Here is a 19,197-nt window from a genome sequence, read left to right as displayed (position 1 = left end):
AAGTAAGGGGTAAAACCAGGATTGCAGCTTCCAGATTCATGAGTCCAAACCCCTGCTGCCCCCGAGCGCTCTGTCTTACAGCAAACATCTGGGTCGTGGGTATTTGCAGACCAGTGTTGGATTCTGCGCTCGCAGCCGCCCTGCTAAGGAGCCGCCTTTGCCTCTTGCCCTTTCAATAAGACTTTAAGTCTGTTAACCAACCTGGGTGCCCTTTTTTGAACTCGATCCAATCTAAATACGTCCCTAGTGCCTGTGAAATTCACGAGTGAGCTTAGTCACATAGCACAGAGTGCCCAGAGTTTTATGAGGTAGAGTTATACTTTCCCTGGCCAATGAGGTCATTCCTGCAAGGCCAGCCTGCAGTGGCATTCATCTTCATTAACATGACTCGTGTGACAAAGACATACCTAATGTGTAACTTACCGCCTCGGCTGTGGTCTGTCTGCTTTGACTTCACACAAAGCTATAAAGAGCCCTCTCCCCTTCTTTTCTTACACGTATAAAATGAGTTGTGGAATCGAGGCAGATGTCTTAATCCTTAACACCCCTAGCCACACACACCCCCAATTCCTAACGTGAAGTTACACAGAATTGCCATCCTAGCTCTGCCTGTGTTTTGTTTGTAGGTCTGGCTTCGACCCCTTCGTTCTAGGGTGCTCCCAATTCTGTATTTTGGGCAGTGTTTCTCTTCCCACTGCCCTCTGAGTCAGTTTCATTAAACTTCAGAACTTTGCATTGCATTCCCTGTGAAACTTCATTATCCTTACAGTTCTAATAGGAGAAGAGAAACCCCGCTTGTCTGGTGTAATTGACTCAAACATTTAACAGTCATGTGCTATCTTCACAGTCAGGGTTTTGTGAGTTTTTTTGTTTTTTTTTTTTTACATTTATTATGTTATTTTTAAATTACTAATGATAGGTTTAAGGGTTAGTCTAGCAGACCCATCCTGAATTTTTGTAAAGACTGTCATTGCATTTTCATTTCCTGAAGACTCCACGACTCAGCATAAAAGTGTCAGAAATTAGATCAGTCTCCCCCTAGAATCTTCTTTATCTGTGCATGTTACATACTCATACTGCCTTATTTTCTACCAGCTTGCTTTCATATCTTTCTCCCATACGAGATTACAAACTCCTTTAGAGTAGAAATTTTGGCTATTCATTATTTGCTTCCCTGTACAGGACAGTAATTCAGTAACTGTCTTTTGAATTGAGTTCTGGATTTCTGAGCTTTGTTGTGCCTGCTTTGTAAGGATAATAATTATCTTGGCAGTAGTTAGATCTAATTCAAGATGCAAAACTGTTCAAATGTTCTCTTTTCGAAGTTAAACAAAATTAGTAGCCAAAGCTAATTTAGAAATGCATAACATACACATATGTGTGTGTAGATAGATGTGATTGTATCTACATGCATGTGCATATTTTATAAAATAAGAGGGGAAAGGTGCACCGTTCAAACATGTGGAATGGTTCGGTAGATGTGCTCCAGGAGTTTTCTTTTTATTGCTCTGAATAAAGAGGGGAGTGGAACAGTGTGGGGGCCAGGAAGATATATTGTTTCCTTGGCTTTTTTTTTTTTTTTCCTTTGGTTCACACTTATGGAAAAGAGGACCATTCAGGATTCACTAGTATACAAAGAAAGGCAGTGTATTACATTGGATCTTTTTCAACTGAAAGAAATAAGCTATGGTTAGCTGAAGGTGGGGAAGGCCAGTTGGTTTTGAGCTCTCCCAGAAGTCAGGGTGGGTGAAGTTAAATAGAATAATCCACACTATCTTAAAATGATGTGCCTATATTATCCTGTGTGTTGCAGCACAAGCAAAAGTTTTTTCTGCTCATGATCCATGTTTTGATAGTCGCTGGTTACTTTGTGTTGGTTGGCGTCAGTGTGGTTACTTGCTAGCTCACCCACTTGTTATTTGTAAAGGGTAGAACTTCTCACCTTCGTATGTATAATGGTAAGAAGACTTTCTTTTACTTGTACATTGGCCAGATGTGAAGAGAATTTCCCTCTTGGTGGAGTGGTGGATAGGAAGGTTTGGAAGGGCAGACGGCTCACCTCTGGGCACACGTTCTCCTCGACTCAGAAAGTCGATATGATTATGGACGAGGCTTTTGTAAGACGAGATAACATGTTATTTGTAACGTGAACCCAGCAAAGTCTACCCAAAAGTGGAGGGAGGGATGGATGGATTTGGGTTGTACCAGTAAGAAAATTGAGGGTTCCTGGCAAAGTATTCTAAGAATACAAATTCTATACTTAGACGACTTCTTGTGAGAAAGTGAATCTAAGAAAGCAGTCAGGTTCATTCCTATGAAAAACATGAAATATGTTACAAAAAAGCCTTCTAACGTGGGGTTTGTCTAACCTCCATTCCTTGTGGAAAAGGCTTCCAAGAGGGCGTAGCTCACTGGTGCCCCCTTGTGGTACTCAGGTCGCCTCCCATCTTCCTGCCTTGGGTGAGACCCCTGCAGTGGCCCCTTCAACGTCCAGGGTTCGAAGGGGTGTGTGTTTTTTAGATTTTGCTCAAGCTTCTTTCTCATTCTTTTTCTCATTTGTTTTAGGCCAAAGAACTGCCAACTTTAAAGGATAATGATTTCATTAATAAGGGCCAAAAGATCTATATTGATGATAACAACAAAAAGGTGTTCTTGGAAAAACTGAAAAAGGATGTTGAGGTAAGAATACTCAATATAAAGGAAAACTCCATTGTACAAATGTCAACGGGGTTTTTAAACCATCTATTTAAATCTGCAACCAAACCAGATACATATATGAATATGTACATATATGGATTAGAACCTGCATTATCGAAACCAGATAGAAACAGGTGCACCTTGTATCACATGATCTGGTTTAAAGAAGAAACATGCCAGTCCAGCAGCTCTCTCGTTTAGGTGACAAACACAGGAAAGCACCTGCTGTGTATCCCCCTGGGATTCCCGGGGTGTTTGTGGGTCGGACGTTTGTGACGACTGTCCTGTCCCCAGCAGCCAGAGCTTGGGAGAGGCACAGTGAGTCCCGGGCTGTGTGAGACAGCGGAGCACATCGGAAACAAACGTTCAGTCACTGTTAGAGCGTTGGCATTTTCCCCTCTAAACCACATCTCAGAGTCAGTAAACACAGCCTCGTTGGCTCAATGCTTTAATATTTCCACGAGCTGCTGTGAAGATGTCACGAGGCCCCACGAGGGAGGCACTTCTGCGCATCCCGGGACCAGCGCAGCAGGGTCTTGGAGAGGGAGGTGAGAGCTAAGACGCTGGGTTCCACTGGGCTCTTGGTCTCTAACGAAGCCATTTTCTTTGTAAACGCTATTTTGTTTCAAGTATACCTTTTCCTATCATGGTGCTCATTACAAAGGCATGGCCGCTTTCCCATCAGATTTCATTTAATTCTTTTAGAAATAAATTTAGGAAAAAAAGGTTATTTTGAGGGGACAATTTGTTGAGTTACAAGATAATATAGAGGAATTCTAATTTAGGCAATTGCTAAACTATGTTTTTCCTTAGCTATTACTTTCATTTGTGTCTGTATGCTTTTATTTATTTATTTATTTATTTTTGAGACACAGTCTTGTTCTGTCGCCCTGGGTAGGCTAAAGTGTAGTGGCGTCATCATAGCTCGCTGCAACCTCAAACTCCTTGGCCCAAGCCATCCTCCTGCCTCAGCCTAAGGAGCTGGGACTATAGGTGCATGCCACCACACCTGGCTAATTTTTCTATTTTTAGTTGAGATGGGGGTCTCTCTCTCTCACTCTTGATCAGGCTGGTCTTGAACTCCTGAGCTCAAGTGAAACTCCTGCCTCGGCCTCCCAGTGTGCTAGGGTTATAGGTGTGAGCCACCATACCTGGCCTGTACGCTTTTTTTTAAACTTTGAAATACTGTTCCCCATGTACCAATACAGATCTACTTAGAGATTTTCTTTTTATGTCATTAAACAAGAAAAAATTAAAATGACTAGAGCCAAAGAGTGAATGTCATACATTTGATTATATTCCCCATGAAGGTGGAAGCAGTATTGCAATTTCCTTTTTAATCTTTTGATAGCCCTTTATATTGCAAGACAGATTGACCAAGTTAGTTCCTAATTATTTTTAGATCATAAATTATTTTAATAAAATATTTTACATTATTTTAACCTTCATGGTATACATGCTCGGATTAGAATCTAAATATTGGTTATTTGTGAAGGGTACAAGTGTCTACTTTAAACTAACAAACAGAAACATAGATATAAGTGTTTGCTTTTATCATGTAATATTTTTCTTAAGGAACCTTAAGTTTTTCCTAAGTTGTCTGTGGTTATTATTAAAATGTATACTAGTTAAGCATTTCCTCCTTACTTTGGGATCAATTTGATCTAACTGATAATCAAGTACCCTAGGTAAATATCCTCTCTTTTGTATTTTTATTGCTTAATCCAGCAAATCTTTGATACTGAGAATATTGTTTTATTAACAGCAATTATGGTAAGTAACCCTTAGGGTTATCTGTGACCTGCCAAAAAATTGTTTTTTCTGTTCGCTCTACATCACTGTGACATTTAGACTCCAGAAATAATGTAACTGAAGCAGTTCAAATTTACAGCTGCATTACCTAAGAATCCTCTTAGCCTTTTGTTGTCTCTAATAATGCCATTGATTAGAGGATTCGATAGTCTAATCCCATATATGGCTCAATCACTTGGCTGTTTTGTTGAAATGGAAGCAAGGCATAAAGCATTCTTTCATTTAAAAATATTCTCACTGGCTGATAACAGTGTCTTTAGTTTTGAAATTCATGCAGAAGCATCATTAAATTTTTAAGCAGGTAATTATGGTGAAGTAGCTTGACATCTGATCTTGATAATGAGGCTAGAGTTTAATCTAGTTTTCTTTTTCCATCAGTTCCATGCTTTCCGATTTAGCCAACTGGCCTGTTAGAGTTTGACTGCAGTTTTTTCATTGTTGTTATTGTTTTTTCCTTAAAGTAGAATATCTGAGTTTCTTACAGCTCAATAAATCTATTTTTTTGTTAGGGAAAAAAAATTTTCATTTGATATTCTAGTTGCTTTTTTTCTATAATTGAAATCCTGTTGTACTATTCATATGCCATACTGGGTACTGTAGTCCAGATAGCTTTGCATATAACTAGACGTATGTGTGTCTTTTTCTGCAAAAAAAAAAAAAAAAAGTGCTCTATGGAGACAGAAAGGCACTTTTCCTCCTGCCCAGCTTTTCGCCAACTGTGATCGTCACCCCCATAGAGTCAACCCCGATCCCTCTGCTCACTGACTCACACTGAGATCCCAGCGTCCCCACAGTGCAAACTGTGCTCTCCCTGGGGTGTCCAGGAGCACCCCTGCCACACGGCATCTTGACCATCTCAGGTTTATAGTCCCCCAACCACGGAAATGGATGAGAGGGGACAGGGTGGTGGGAGTACTGGGGCGGGTGGCACCTAACGTTCATGAGCGCATTGAGCCTGAGTCCTTCCCTTGTGGCCATATCTCTTGTCCTTCTCAAAACAACTCCTTGAGGGTGGAACTGTTATTATCCCAGTTTGAAGAAACTGAGCCCAGAGATGCTATGTAATTTGCTCAAAGGCACACAGCTTCTAAATCCAGACGAGGGTTTGAGGCCCTACGAGGCAACACTTCTAACTACCCTGACGTAAAATGCAAGTTAAATATGTTTGTGAGAGAGCACAGTTGGGACTGTTTTCTGATAAATGCATCAAAGGAAGATGATTATAATTTGTAATAAGTGGTAAACTATAACCATTAAACAGAGCTGACTGGAATTTTAATCCTACTTTACAGATGTGTTGGGAAGTGGTGATTCAGTACAACAGTGTGTTAGTCAAGTTAGCAAATAAAGTGAATTTGAACCCACTGTGAAGGATAGCTTATTAATTGCTCCCTTGCCACATAGTTTTCAGGGGAGTTTATGACCGGACTCGTAAGGATCTTGAGGAAGATGCTAGCCCAAAGATTTGTCACAGCAAGGAATTAATTATTAAGGAATTAGATGAGACAAAGGGGTCTGGCTGGGTATTCACTGAGAAGTTGGAAAGGAAAAAAAGCAGAGGACCTAAAGATTGAAGAATCTTCACGCTTTGAAATCTTTCGTACTTAAAAAATAAACATTTGCGCTTAAAGGGATGAACCGTAAGAAAGCAAATACATCCCGATTCCTACTCTGTTGGCTAAAAACCCTCCTCCCTCCTCCTCTGGTGTTCCCTCTGCACGGGTAAACCTCCAGCCCACAGCAGTGACGGACAGTGGTGAGACCCAACAACAATTTTCTCTAACAAAATCCTCAGATTTATGGCCACCCTTCAATCCACTCTGCCTCAGAAGAGATTTAAAGTAAAGTGTGTGAAGATTAGAGCTAGTGAGTCAACAGGCTTCTCTCTCTCCTTGGCCGACCACCTCAAACCCGTTTAAATTTGCATATTGATGAACAAAAGGCTATGACCATAATCAAAACAACACTGACGGTTGTAATCACACCTTCCACTGCCATGTGCAAAGCACCGTATTCTTTGCCTCGTTCCTTCTGCACCCCTGTGAGGCGACGGGTGTTGTCCCATTTTATAGGTAGAATGACTGAGGCTCGGAGAGATGAACTCATCCAGGTACAGAGCTAGTGAGTGAGACAAATGAGACTTAATCTCCCCTCTGACTCCTGTACTCTTTGTTTGTTAACATTAGCTGATACTTTAATTAAAGAAGAAAAAATAGGTCAAACCCTGCCAGCAAAACCTATACTTTTGAAAAAGTTGCTGGTTTAATATTGTTTTCTTTGCATTAATCATGTGACGTAGTCCGAGGGAAATTTCCTATTGGAATAGCGTTTTAGAATCAATAGGTCATAATTAAATATTTAATTTAAAAAATCTTTTAACTAGTTATAAAACTGAAAACATTCTTAAAATGAAGAGAAACTTATGGCTAATCTTGGCCCTTAGAATAGAGGCAAGGGATTTCTGGAATTTTGTTTCATCTTTATTTTAATTTATAAACCTATACTCTGTGCTGTCCTTGGTCTTTTCCTTTTCCACCTTGGTCTCGTAGGTTTGAAAACATGGGTAATACTCACTGGGACTGCAGCTGCTTTCCTCGATCTTCCTGGGTAGTCAGAACAGCTTCTCACCTAGAGATGCATTTTCCATTTCACCGATGGGTTGGCAGGTCATGCTAGGCGGTGACCACACCTGTACTTCTTCCTTACCAGAAGGCCGACCTCAGCCCTGAGGCCCAGGGAAGTTGCTCCCGGGTCAGGGGCAGATTGGGGATGGAGACCCACCCTGGTGCATGCAGCTGGCCACCTCCAGTCGGGTCCCCCCGTCCTTGTCTGACCTTTGGCAAGTTAATCACAGGCAGCCCCCGACTTTTGTAAATAAAGCACACTTGAAAGGGTCTTTGAAGGTCAAAACCATCTGAAGGTCAAACAGTGGACCCCCTCCCTGTTAAAGATTCTGTCCCAAAGGAGAGCACGGATATATTGTAAATGGCCTCATTGTGCTTCCTTCCCATAGACAACGCCGCTTGCGGTCTCAAACAGAGGTTTTCTGTTTGTTTCTTTCTTTTTGGGGGTATTTGAGAGAAGTTACTCACATACTCCAGCAAAACGAATGCACAGCTGAGCCAGGTGTCACTGAGTCGTCACGGTACCGTGAATGCCGGGACTCGGGGATGTGCTGCCCTGAGCAGGTGCTGAGACCCCACGGTCCAGTAGGAGGTACCTGGGCGCGAGGGACACGTCCAGGAAGGGGGCGGAGCAGGTTCAAGTCAGGGGAGAGGTGGACGGGGCCAAGCTATCCTGGCCTCCTGGGCTGGGTGACAGTTTTGTTTCTGCCCTGTGAGAAATGCGGCACCTCTGAAAATGTCAAGCATGATCTAATTTGCATTTTGAAAACATCTTCCCTTTCCAGAGGATTGGAGGGGGAGGTTCCGGCAGTACCCAGGCTTTGTGTCTTCACGGGAACCTTCCAGGTACCCAGAGGGAGTGGGGACAGGTGAGAGGTGGCCCTTCCCTGCCACTGCTCTAGCTGAGCAGGGCCCCTCCCTGCCCACCACCCCCAGCTTGTGTGCACTCTGCCGCCTGGCAAGCTGAGTCTCTCGCAGTACCGGACCCCCGACCCCCGAGGGGCCTACAGGAGTGGGGATGGGGGCCAGGGAGGTCCTAGACCCAGGAAGCAGGGCTAAGCCCCGGGCTAGGTGTTGGGGGGCAGTGGAGGAGACAAGAGAGACCCTGACCCGGTTCTCAAGGGGGCCCAGAGGCCTGGGACCAGCAGGTGGGGCCATCGGGAACCAGCCACACCTCCTGAAGGCTGGAAGCTCTGACAGGGTACTTCTAATGCAGCATTTTCCAAATATGCTTCCAGACCCTAGGCCCCCAGGGTGTTCTAGAAGGGGGAGCAGGTTCTATGATCATAGCAGTGCGAAGTGTGCTACTAGCTGTCTAATCCTCTGGAGACCCGCAGAGCTGAGTGACGTGAGGGGGTCTCCTCTTCAGAAGCCCATGGATTTTGTTTAAGAAATTTGGGACAAGGCCGGGTGCGGTGGCTCACACCTGTAATCCTAGCACTCTGGGAGGCAGAGGCGGTGGATCCCTCGAGGTCAGGAGTTCGAGACCAGCCTGAGCAAGAGCGAGACCCCATCTGTACTAAAAATAGAAAGAAATTATCTGGCCAACTAAAAATATATATAGAAAAAATTAGCCGGGCATGGTGGCGCATGCCTGTAGTCCCAGCTACTCGGGAGACTGAGGCAGACGGATCGCTTAAGCCCAGGAGTTTGAGGTTGCTGTGAGCTAGGCTGACGCCACGGCACTCACTCTAGCCCGGGCAACACAGCGAGACTCTGTCTCAAAAAAAAAAAAAAAAAAATTTGGGACAAGTTGCTTTAATGTAGCCTGCAGAAGGTAGCGTGATACAATGCAAAGAACACAGGCTTTGAACACCGCCCTGAACTCACTCCTCCTTAGCTTTGAGTCTTTGTGTCCTCTGTTCCCTTCCGAGCCCGTCTCTGCTCCCGTGGACACCCTGATGCCAGCCTTGAGCCTGGTCACCTGTCTCTGCACCCCACGGGGCTCAGTTCTCTCCCACCCCCATGGGCCCACTCAAAGCAGGGCAGGTATAGAGATCCAGCCTCCTGGCGGGGTGGCAGGACTGTGTTGGTACAGGGTTCGACAAGCCTGTGCTGTAGTGTCCTCTCAAACAGCCGCGGCGCTGGGCTTCTCTGCCAGCTCAGCTGGGGAAGATGTCCCCACAAACATGTCCCTGGCCACGTGCACCCTGAAGCCCGGCCGCTGCCACGATTCCAGGGGAGGATGAGTGGCCTTTGACCGCTAGAAAGGAAGCCTGGTTGAGGGAGGTGGAAATGCAAAGTTGGTTCTCGTGATTGTGCAATGGGGGAGTTTGGGGAAAGGCCTCTTCATGGAGGAACAGCAGCTTCCTCCCTCTGTGGGGCCCAAGAACACGGAATCCGAGCGTGGTGGTGAGCAGGAGCTCCACACTATTTAGATGAGGGGTTTGCCTCTATCTATTTTTAAATAAACAGGTTTCTCCCACCTTGCTTAAATGTCTGAATAAGATCTTTTGTCATCTTTTTTTTTTGAGCTCAAAATAAGTGGGGAAGTTTCAGTTGGCCCTGGGGGATTCGTGGTGAGAAGGGGACGGAATGGGAGCTGGCGAGGGGGTGACAAGCAGAGCAGGTGGGGGCTGATGGCCGATTGAAGGCCTCCGGGAACACTGGGGAGATCACCCAAGCAGGCCCGTGGCCAGAGGTCCCCTCCTTGTCTGCAAAGGAACGTGGCTTCTCTTTCAGCTCCGAGGCGGAGCTGCTTCCCAGCAGGTTCAGGAAAAAGAAATGGCTCTTGCAGGTCTTGGCACATGGATTTTGTTTTTAGCCAGAACTTCAAAGACCTATAATTTCATCTGCTTGCCCCTTAAGTAAGCAAATTCACGCCCTAAATTCTATCGAGTAGCCCAGAGGCCGGTCAGGTGCCGTTGCATCATCGAGCAGGGGTGGCACCAAGTTTTCCAAGAGTCAGGGCCACGCACCGTCTTGGACCCGAGCCCAGGGTCAGGGCAGGACGGGCTCCCGCACGGAGCCAGCCAGCTCGAGGGTCGGAGCCGCTCCCGCCAGCAGATGGGCTGCCACGGTTTGCACTCAGTAGCACCATCTACATTTTAATGGCTCAATTAGAAAATTGTGCTAAAAGTCACATATCTGGGTTCATCTACTTAAAAATAAGAAAAAAAGCATGATCAGAAAAGTCAAAAAAGAATCTGGCGGATAGGAGCAGTAGCCAGGCGCTCAGAGCCAGGTCTTGCCCCCCATTATATTCTAGCGGTGGCTGGACCAGGACAGGAGGGGAGGACAGGGGTCCCGGAAGCGCAGTGCCTTGTGCAAAGCAAAGCTCCTTCGTTATCTTGCGACCCCTACTTGCATCAGGAGGACACCAGACCAGGACAGGGCCACACTCCTCACCCCGGCTCCCACACAATGCCTGTGCTGGGTGATTGGGACCTTCGGCCCTTTGCTTATTTGTGACAGATGACATAATGATCTCTGAGGCATGTGCAGAATGTCAAAGTGCTTTCCCCAAACCATCCTGAGAGGTCCTGCTGGACGCTACATGGGAGGTCCCCGGTTTCCCATTAGCCAGTCTGAATCGTTGGGAGAAGCCTGCTCTTCCCTTTCTCCCAATCGCATTCGTGCCAGACTTGCTCCCTGCTCTTTGGTGTAATCCAGCTGCCCTGTGATAGATGCACACCTCTCAGCACCCAGCTCGGCACGGGGGCCGGTGGTGCGGATAATACACACTCTGAGCCAGCCTGAAGTGTGAGGCTGCATTTGCAGCCAGAGAAACGGCCTGGAAGTGCAACAGCATCGTGACCGAGAGCTCCTCTGGCCGAGCTGGCCATCCTCACGGGCTTCCCATCTGTGTTGTGCTATCCTGGGCTTGTCTTCTCTAAATCTCGGCTTTGATATTTAAGGAGTGACTGACCCTGTCGCCTCCCCCCTCCAGTTTCTTGCCCAGCTAAAGCTCATGGACTACAGCCTGCTGGTGGGGATCCACGACGTGGAACGAGCTGAACAGGAGGAGGTGGAGTGCGAGGAGAACGAGGGGGAGGAGGAGGGGGAGAGCGACAGCACCCACCCGGTTGGGACCCCTCCAGACAGCCCCGGGAACACGCTCAACAGCTCGCCGCCCTTGGCTCCCGGGGAGTTTGATCCCAACATTGACGTCTACGGAATTAAGTGCCATGAAAGTAAGCTTAGTTACTGTGGATGCTTTTTGCATATGGAGTGGTTTGGTTTTTGCATTGTTCTCTACCGGTCATCTTAACCCTGGTTCCAAGTGCCCTGCCCTTTTAAGACTCACTCTCCAGAGTCCAAATAGATGGATTTGGGAACAAGAATGTTAATTGTAGCTGATCTCAGATGCTGAAACGTAATGTGATCAGGTCCTTGAATTTTGTGATGTTGAGGGAATAGAACAAAACCACAACTACTTTATATGTACGACACACACATACATATACACACACTTATATAGATAACACATATAAGAAGTGTTTTCAAGTATAATTTTTTCCTGGTTATCTTCTCTTTTATCTAAGTCAAAAGCATCAAGAATCTATGCTGAGTGGGCACACATCTGTGGTCCACTGTGACCCTCAGGCAGCCGTCTTGTAGGGCAGGCATGTTTTCACCACCAGCCCTTTCCCTCTCAAGGGCATGAGGCCAGGCCCCTGTGTGGAGGGAGAATCTGATTTACGGCTGTGTCTGCGTCTGCCGTTGTCCCCCACAGAAGGGTCGGTGGCCCTCTTCTCTGGAGCCCGATCAATCTTAATCCTCAATATCCAGGTGATTGGATATTCCAGATAGTTGCAGGAATATTGCATTCTACCTTAGCTATGTATTAGTGATATAATAAAAGCAACCTCTTGTTTTTTGAGTAATAAGAAGTGTTGCTCATGAGTATTTAAAAATAAAAAAAATCTCAGATAACATATTAACCCAAGAGTTTGAGTTGTATTTTCTTCTGTTTCTATTTTGCTCACCAAAATTGTTTCTTCAACACAGAAAATTAGATACACTCAAATTTATTTTTCTTACAGTTTGTAATCGAAATAGTGTATTTTTGGAAACAGAAAATAGATACTGGAGGTGATACATGCCTTTATCCGGGTCTAATACTATATCCAATGAGAATTAATTATGAACAGTACATCAAATGGTAGAAAAGGATTAATAAGCCTAATTAGTTCTACTTATTTTACATTTTAAAATGGCATTTTTCTTTACACCAAAGCAATATATAATCATTAAAGAAATTGCAGACTAACAAAAAATAAAAATAAAATTCTCAACCTTACCCTTAGACTTCCACTGTTAATATGGTTATAATGTTTGGGATTTGGGGGGTGGGGTGGGGTCGTTTGTTTTTGTAAGTTGGAAGAGGATTGGGTACAGAGAGGCAAGCTGTCTGTGTGGTTGGGCTGCGTGGGAGTTGTGTGGGGTTTATTTGCAACCCCACGTGGCTGATTCCCTCTCACTCCAGCCTCACTTCTTCTCTCGGCAGCTCGTGCTGTCCCCAGTGCTGGCATCTGTCCCATGGTCACTCTCTCCTCTCTTTACAGACTCTCCCAGGAAGGAGGTGTACTTCATGGCCATTATTGACATCCTTACTCATTATGATGCAAAAAAGAAAGCTGCCCACGCTGCAAAAACTGTTAAACACGGCGTGAGTATCTCCAGTTTCTCTCCTCCTCCCTCTCCCGGGTCCTGGAAGTTGTCTGTAACCAGCGACCACCCCTTTCTACTGCCTGGCTCCTTCCTACTGAGCTGTTAAAGCCCTCTTGGTGATGCCTGTCCCGCTTGGGGGATGTGTTCTTAGTGCAAGACTCAGAGCCTACAAATGCCAAATGCTCATCTCTGCCCTTACGCAGACTCTCTGTGGCTTCTGGTGCATCTCTTTTCATACACTGGGGGGTTTTCTTTCTATTTTTTTTTTTTTTTTAAGAGACAAGGTCTCGCATTGTCACCCAGCCTAGAGTACAGTGCTGCAATCACAGCACACTGCAACCTCAAACAATCCTCTTGCCTTAGCCTCCTGAGTAGCTAGAACTACAAGCGCATGCCTCCACACCTGGCTCATTTTCCTATTTTTTGTAGAGATGGGATCTCACTATGTTGTCCAGGCTGGTCTCAAACTCCTGGCCTCAAGTGACCCTCCTCCCCTGCCTCCCAAAGTCCTGGGATCACAGGCGTGAGCCACTGCACCTGGTCATAAACACTGCAGATATTCACGTGATAGCCACTTACATCACTAGAATATTATACAGATTTCTCTTTTGTTTGAAAAAAGTATTCCAGAGATCAAAGTGCTGAAGATAGTTAAGTGTTTTAATGTGAAATATTCAGAACTGAAGCACAATGTTCTGCTTAAGACAATTCCAAAATATACTGGATTATAGTGCTTTTCTTGGAGCAGTTGTTTTTCCTACTAGAGAAGTCTTTTGAGTGAAGATCAAAGTTTCGTAGTATTAATTCCTCACCTTTACTGTGCTTGCTCAGAGTCCTTACTGCTCTGGGCATGCATTAGCTTGGTGAACCCCCATGACAAGCCTGGGAGGGAGATGCTAGGGTGCCCCCTTTTGTCAGTTGAAGAAACTGAGGAGAATGGCTTCAGCGGGGACTGCCCGGGGCCCCTCACCTAGGAGGGCGTAGAGAAGGGGTCCCACCCCCACCCGTACCCCGAACCCAGCCCGCCTCCCGTTCTGCCAGTGAACCCCTCCTGCCTGGCTGACTTTACGGTTCTCCGAGTATCCATTTCATGCTTGTACTGTGGTTTGGCTTCCCAGATGTACCAAAAAGCCCCAGAGCCCGTCCCACACAGATGAACTTGTGCCCCGGCTTGTTGACCCTGGAAGGAGAGGCGCCTCCCACAGACTGTAGAGGTGACCAAGATATACCAGGCCCAACAAACTCACTTAAAGGCTCTGCTGCTGCTTTTCTTTTAAAATGGAAACCATATTTCATTTGCCACAGAAATATCTCGGTCACATTGTCTACAGCTGTGGCGTTTCCTCTGTGTGCAGAGCACAGACCAGGCCTCCCCCTGCTGGCTGGGGGCGCCAGCCTGTCAGTCAGCGCTCACCCGACGGTTGGTGTCACAACCTCCCGAGTACCGTTTGAACTGTGTCCATGCCAGACGCACTGCCCTCTCTCCCTGGTTCTGAGTCCAGTTTGGGAGGTCGAGGGAGGGGTCGGCAGAAGGCCCCGTGGTAATTCTGGGCCCCCCCCCCTTGCTGGAAAACCGAGAGTGTGTTGCAAACACAGAACTGGGTGCAGTCCCTGTTTTGCCTTTCCCACTCGTATGCCCTGGAGGGGACACTCTTGGAGCACAGTTCCCTCACAGTTACAGGGCTCCTGACGCCTTGCTGATGAGGCCTTATGGGGGGACCCATGAGATGACCAGGCCGAACGCTGGGCAGATGCTTTGCAAAGGTTTGTCCCCGTGTGATACCGTGTATGAAACTGGAGTGTACCGTAGCCAGCACAGCTCCGTGCTAGTCTCCCCAGTAAGCTGCCCGTTCAGCTGCATAATGGACCGTGTGGCCTCACATCGTGGTCAGTTTGCAAGAACAAGACATTACTCTTGGCAGAGGAATATGTTCTGTTGGGCTGCTGTCTGCGACCTTTCTCTGCCTTCAAGGCCTGGACTCCTCTGTGGAGGTCCTAGCAGCCCAGGCCTGGAAATTACAAGTTCCCCCATGAACCATGGGTGTCTAAAAAATAGCACCCGGTGACTTAGTAAAATGCTGGTCCTGCCCTTTGCAGCTCAGGCAACTGGCCAGCGAGTCCCTCCCGTGTGCTAGCCAGCACTGCACGTCTAAGCATGGAAATTCCGCCGCTAGACTTCTGCAGGGGGCCGGGCTTGGCTCTGCGAAGAGGGAACAGTGGCTCCCCTGTGCCCTGCTGGAGAGAGAGCCCCTGCCCCCGTGGAGGACACGCAGCCAGCAGTGCTGTGTCCCACCTGGGTGCGGTGCAGAGAAGCCTGTGATTGCTGTTGTCATTTTGAGTAAACTAAGGGGCTGCTAAAGAATTCACACAATCTTTAAATTGTTGTCAACGTTTTGTTTTTGCCAAATGTTTATGTCATTCCCAAGGTGTCTGCCTTCTTGAGAAGTGAAAGTGTTGTCCACGTGGCTTCTAAATGGTTCTGCTGTCTGATAGGAACATCCTAAACATGGCTAATTTGATTTTGTTTAAGTTGCCACAGTCGCGGTGTTTGGGATAATAGCATCTGGGTGCTCTTCCACCGTTTGTGCCTCATATTCAAACACAGATTTGTAAAAACCTTGACCACTCAGTCACAGTAGCCAAGGTACTTTGAGTTCTGTTTTAAGCGGCTGCATAGGTCTGAGAATGACCCGCTTTATATTCAGCTGCAATTGGAAGTCGCTGTAGCTATGGAGCAGGAATCTGGGGAAATCATCAACGTTGTATCAATATTTCCTTTCTTTCAAACTGCCCAGGCTGGTGCGGAGATCTCAACCGTGAACCCAGAGCAGTATTCAAAGCGCTTTTTGGACTTTATCGGCCACATCTTGACGTAACCTCCCACGTAGCCACGGACGGACACGAGCGTGGGACGGACGGAGGTGACTTCGGTGTAGGAAAAACAAAAACCAAACTCAGTGAAGCACTCGTCTTGCGGGAAGCAAACTTCCTTGTTTACATCTGCAGGCCAAGATGACCGATTTGGGGGCTACTCGCTTTACAGCTACCTGATACTTCCCAGCATCGTTCTAGCTATTTCTGACTTGTGCGTGTGTGTGCGTGTGCGTCTTAAAGTAATTAATTAAAACCGATCAGCTTTGGTCAGAATGTGTTACAACAAAAACCCTCTGATTCCAGCTGTGGCCGAATGAATGACATGAATGAATGAATGAATGAACACGCACACGTGGGGGGAGGGAGAGAAGGAAATGCATGTCAGAGCGACCCTGTTGGCATCACTTGATAAACTGTGGATCAGTTTATTTTTTTGAGTTGGAAAGATGTGTGAGAACAGTATTCATAATAATAATGAAGATAATAACGATGATAAATAATAATGGTGATGATTAAAAGGAAGAAAACAACTGCAAATGTGACACTTCTGCCCTCCCGCAGACACTCCTTAATAGTTGTAACCCGAGCCCCCGGCACTGGACGGAAGAATGCTGGCGTCTCCGTGTGTACTGGTTCAGGGTTCTGTCCCTAACAGTGTCCCTTCCTCCACCAGGAAGCTGACGTCCCAGTGACTCTGTCTATACATCCTCACCTCAGTACATACGTCCAGGAAAACCGCTTACTTCTCTTTTCTTGCCTGGAGCCTCTTCATCGTTACACCCTTAAGTTGCAATATAGGAATTAATGCTACAAAGTCAAAATAACGCTGACCCGAGACGCGCATAGTTTGGGGCAATGGTATCTACAATCTCCCACCGCGGGGAGGATGAGCAAAGCATTCTCTCAATTCTCCTGTTACCGAATGCAGATCTGAATTATGTTTAGGTTCGCCCATCGTGAACGGTGGGATTTTGTTACGAATTATCCCTTTAACTGAAACCCTCAGTTTTTACTGTTTACATTATTAGGAAAACAGGGATATTTTTGAATCTGAAAATTTCATGTACAGCATGTGATTTTTGAAGTTTACATGTAAAGTCATTTTACAGTGTAGGTGAAATACTGTTTGTCATATTTTGAGATGTACCCTGCAGTCATGTTTCTGAATGAATGTTTTAGTCAAAGCACCTGATAGACAGTCTTTTACAATAAAAAGGATTGTTTTGTTTCCTCCAGATGTGCATTTATCAACCTAATGATTTTTTTAAAAGAGATTTAACCCAAATCTGATTATGTAAATTCATTGCCCTAAACTGTGCTGATTGTTTTAAATCAAGGTATAGATTTCCAACCTAGATCATGTATCTACCAACTTTCCCGCATTTTCCGAAAGGCGTCAAGCTAAACTATTAGACTTGCTTAGAGTAGGTTATCAACTTATATGCTGTGCTAAAGCTGTGCCTTTGAAATTCTTTGTTTAAGATGTGAGATGATTTTTGTAAGCAGTTTCAGAAAGGGAAAAAAAAAAATCCACCCTTTAATTATTACTTACAAGCTCAACAAATCCCCCTGCCATACTGCCTTTTCCAGAAACTTCACTTCAGGCTGTCCAGATTGCAGTTGTGCCCAGTGTATGTGGACTTATTCACAGAATCTTAGGGAGCCAGCAGCAACACCATCCCTCCACTGTCTGACTAGGTAGATTTGTTATCCTCAACCGGTGATGTTAACACCACTGTAACATAATTGTACAAATTCGTATTTTATGTATTTAAATTAATGGATACTGTGATTTGGTTCCCACCCCTCCCCCACCACCATTAATCCTGGCATCAAATCAGTTTTAACGTCCTGAAGTTCTGTGGTTTCTTTGACCCAAGACTACAAACGTAAGGATAAGGTAACACATACATTATTTGAGTAACTGTTTCCTTTGTGGCCAATCTGTATATGCTTTTAGAAGTTTACAAAATGCTTTTATTTTTGTCTGTAACAGTCTCTGTCATCTGTTTCTGTTGATAAACTATTTGGACAGAATGAGGAAGTTTGCCTTGTATCTCCTAGTGCTAACAAATACACTCCAGTCATGAGCCGGGCTTTACAAAATAAACCACTTTGATGACTCACAAGGTGAATTTTTTGTTCCTGTCTCAATTAATTGTGTTTCTCTCTCTGTTGCAAACAAATTTTACATACTTCGTACTGAGAGTATCTTTAGCTAATCCTTGAAGAAGCAAAATTGAATCTTTTTAGTTTATAAAGCCTTGCCTTCAATCTGTGAACTATTTTATCAGTAAATAATGGAAACTTCCGTAACAAAATTGACTTATTCCAAGGTGAACAAGCTGGGGGGTGGGGGGGGAATCTTCTTCAATGAATACTCTATAAAGTCATATTTTATTTTTAGTTTTGATCAACCTTAGTTCTGTGTGAGTCAGTATTTTTTTTGAAACTTCACTGGGATATCCTTGATGGATGGAAGGCTTTTTTATGGCATTCCACTTGATGCCAGGTGAACAAACATAGCTTTAGCACTTGTTTTGAAAACTCATATTTGTTCTGATTATTAGAGAATCATTTAGGCATAATGCACAATTCACATTGCTTGTGTGCAGTTTGGTTCACAAGGAACGTTAGGTGAATGCAGGAAACTGAACTGAGCTACGTAGGGACACAAAAGACACCCACGTTTCAAACACCCACCAGCACCTCAGTTCACCGCACTGGTAATGATTCACACTCGTCCATATCTGGAGTTAGAACTTTCCACCTGACATCAGATCAGCTTCCTCCACTTTGCAACAACCCAAGAGCCACCACCCTTGTGACGCCTGCAACCACAAGCATGCCTCAGATCTTCTGCAAGGTAACTTGTCTGATTTATTTTGGTATTTTTATATTTCCAAACCATATAGCATGTTTAAAACTGTGCTGTTTTTGCTGGGTTCCTTTTTCTTTTTAATGTGTAACTGATGACATTTCGGGGTGTTGTGTCCCAATCCCATTTTTACCATAAGTGCTATGATTTCTACTGTACAGTTTTGCCTAGAGCAGTGATTTCTAGGAACATGTATGTTGCATTATTGCAGAACTGACTGGCAGAGAACTTTAATTCAATTTTTGTGTGTGTGGATGGTTATCCCTTCATTTTGATTGTTTAAGTTTCTGGATTGAATTCACAGCAGTCCCAGATAATTAATTATGAGGTTGGTATGAAGCATTAACCGTTAATGCAATACTTTCGGAACTAGTGGTTAAGGGTCAAGTGCAAGAGATTAGTAACTATGTGCAATGAAGTGGCAATGTTCACAGTGTACACATGTGTATGAGGAGGACAAGAGGTTGCACGTAGGATTTATACTCTTTGGAACCCTTGACATCAGTGGACTCTGAAGGCCCTCAACACCACTGCTCTTAGCCTTTCTAGGAATTTTTAATTAGCACAAAATCAGTGATTGTACAGACTACTGTACATGTACATCCTTCTTCTGGCTCTCAAAATAACTGGCCCTTCCTTCCTCTATCCCCATCTTCTTTAATAACATTTTATTCAGCCTCAATCACACAATGTGAAGAA

General features: G+C 45.1%; 1 protein-coding gene across 2 annotated transcripts in view; it reads left to right on the top strand.

Annotated features, from left to right (window-relative positions):
* PIP4K2A (phosphatidylinositol-5-phosphate 4-kinase type 2 alpha) overlaps nt 1-17,755 on the top strand; it is a 161,847-nt gene extending 144,092 nt beyond the window's left edge. For both annotated transcript variants that reach the window (XM_045534758.1, XM_045534769.1), the window contains exons 7-10: nt 2,566-2,679; nt 11,023-11,266; nt 12,641-12,744; nt 15,542-17,755. In XM_045534758.1, coding sequence (XP_045390714.1) covers nt 2,566-2,679; nt 11,023-11,266; nt 12,641-12,744; nt 15,542-15,622 — 543 coding nt within the window. In that variant the 3' untranslated portion in view covers nt 15,623-17,755. The remainder of the gene's footprint in view (nt 1-2,565; nt 2,680-11,022; nt 11,267-12,640; nt 12,745-15,541) is intronic.
* The last annotated feature ends 1,442 nt before the right edge of the window (nt 17,756-19,197 follow it).

The sequence above is a fragment of the Lemur catta genome, chromosome 1 (assembly GCF_020740605.2).
Source record: "Lemur catta isolate mLemCat1 chromosome 1, mLemCat1.pri, whole genome shotgun sequence".
Lineage (NCBI taxonomy): Eukaryota > Metazoa > Chordata > Mammalia > Primates > Lemuridae > Lemur > Lemur catta.
This window is presented reverse-complemented; position numbering and strand designations above follow the sequence as displayed.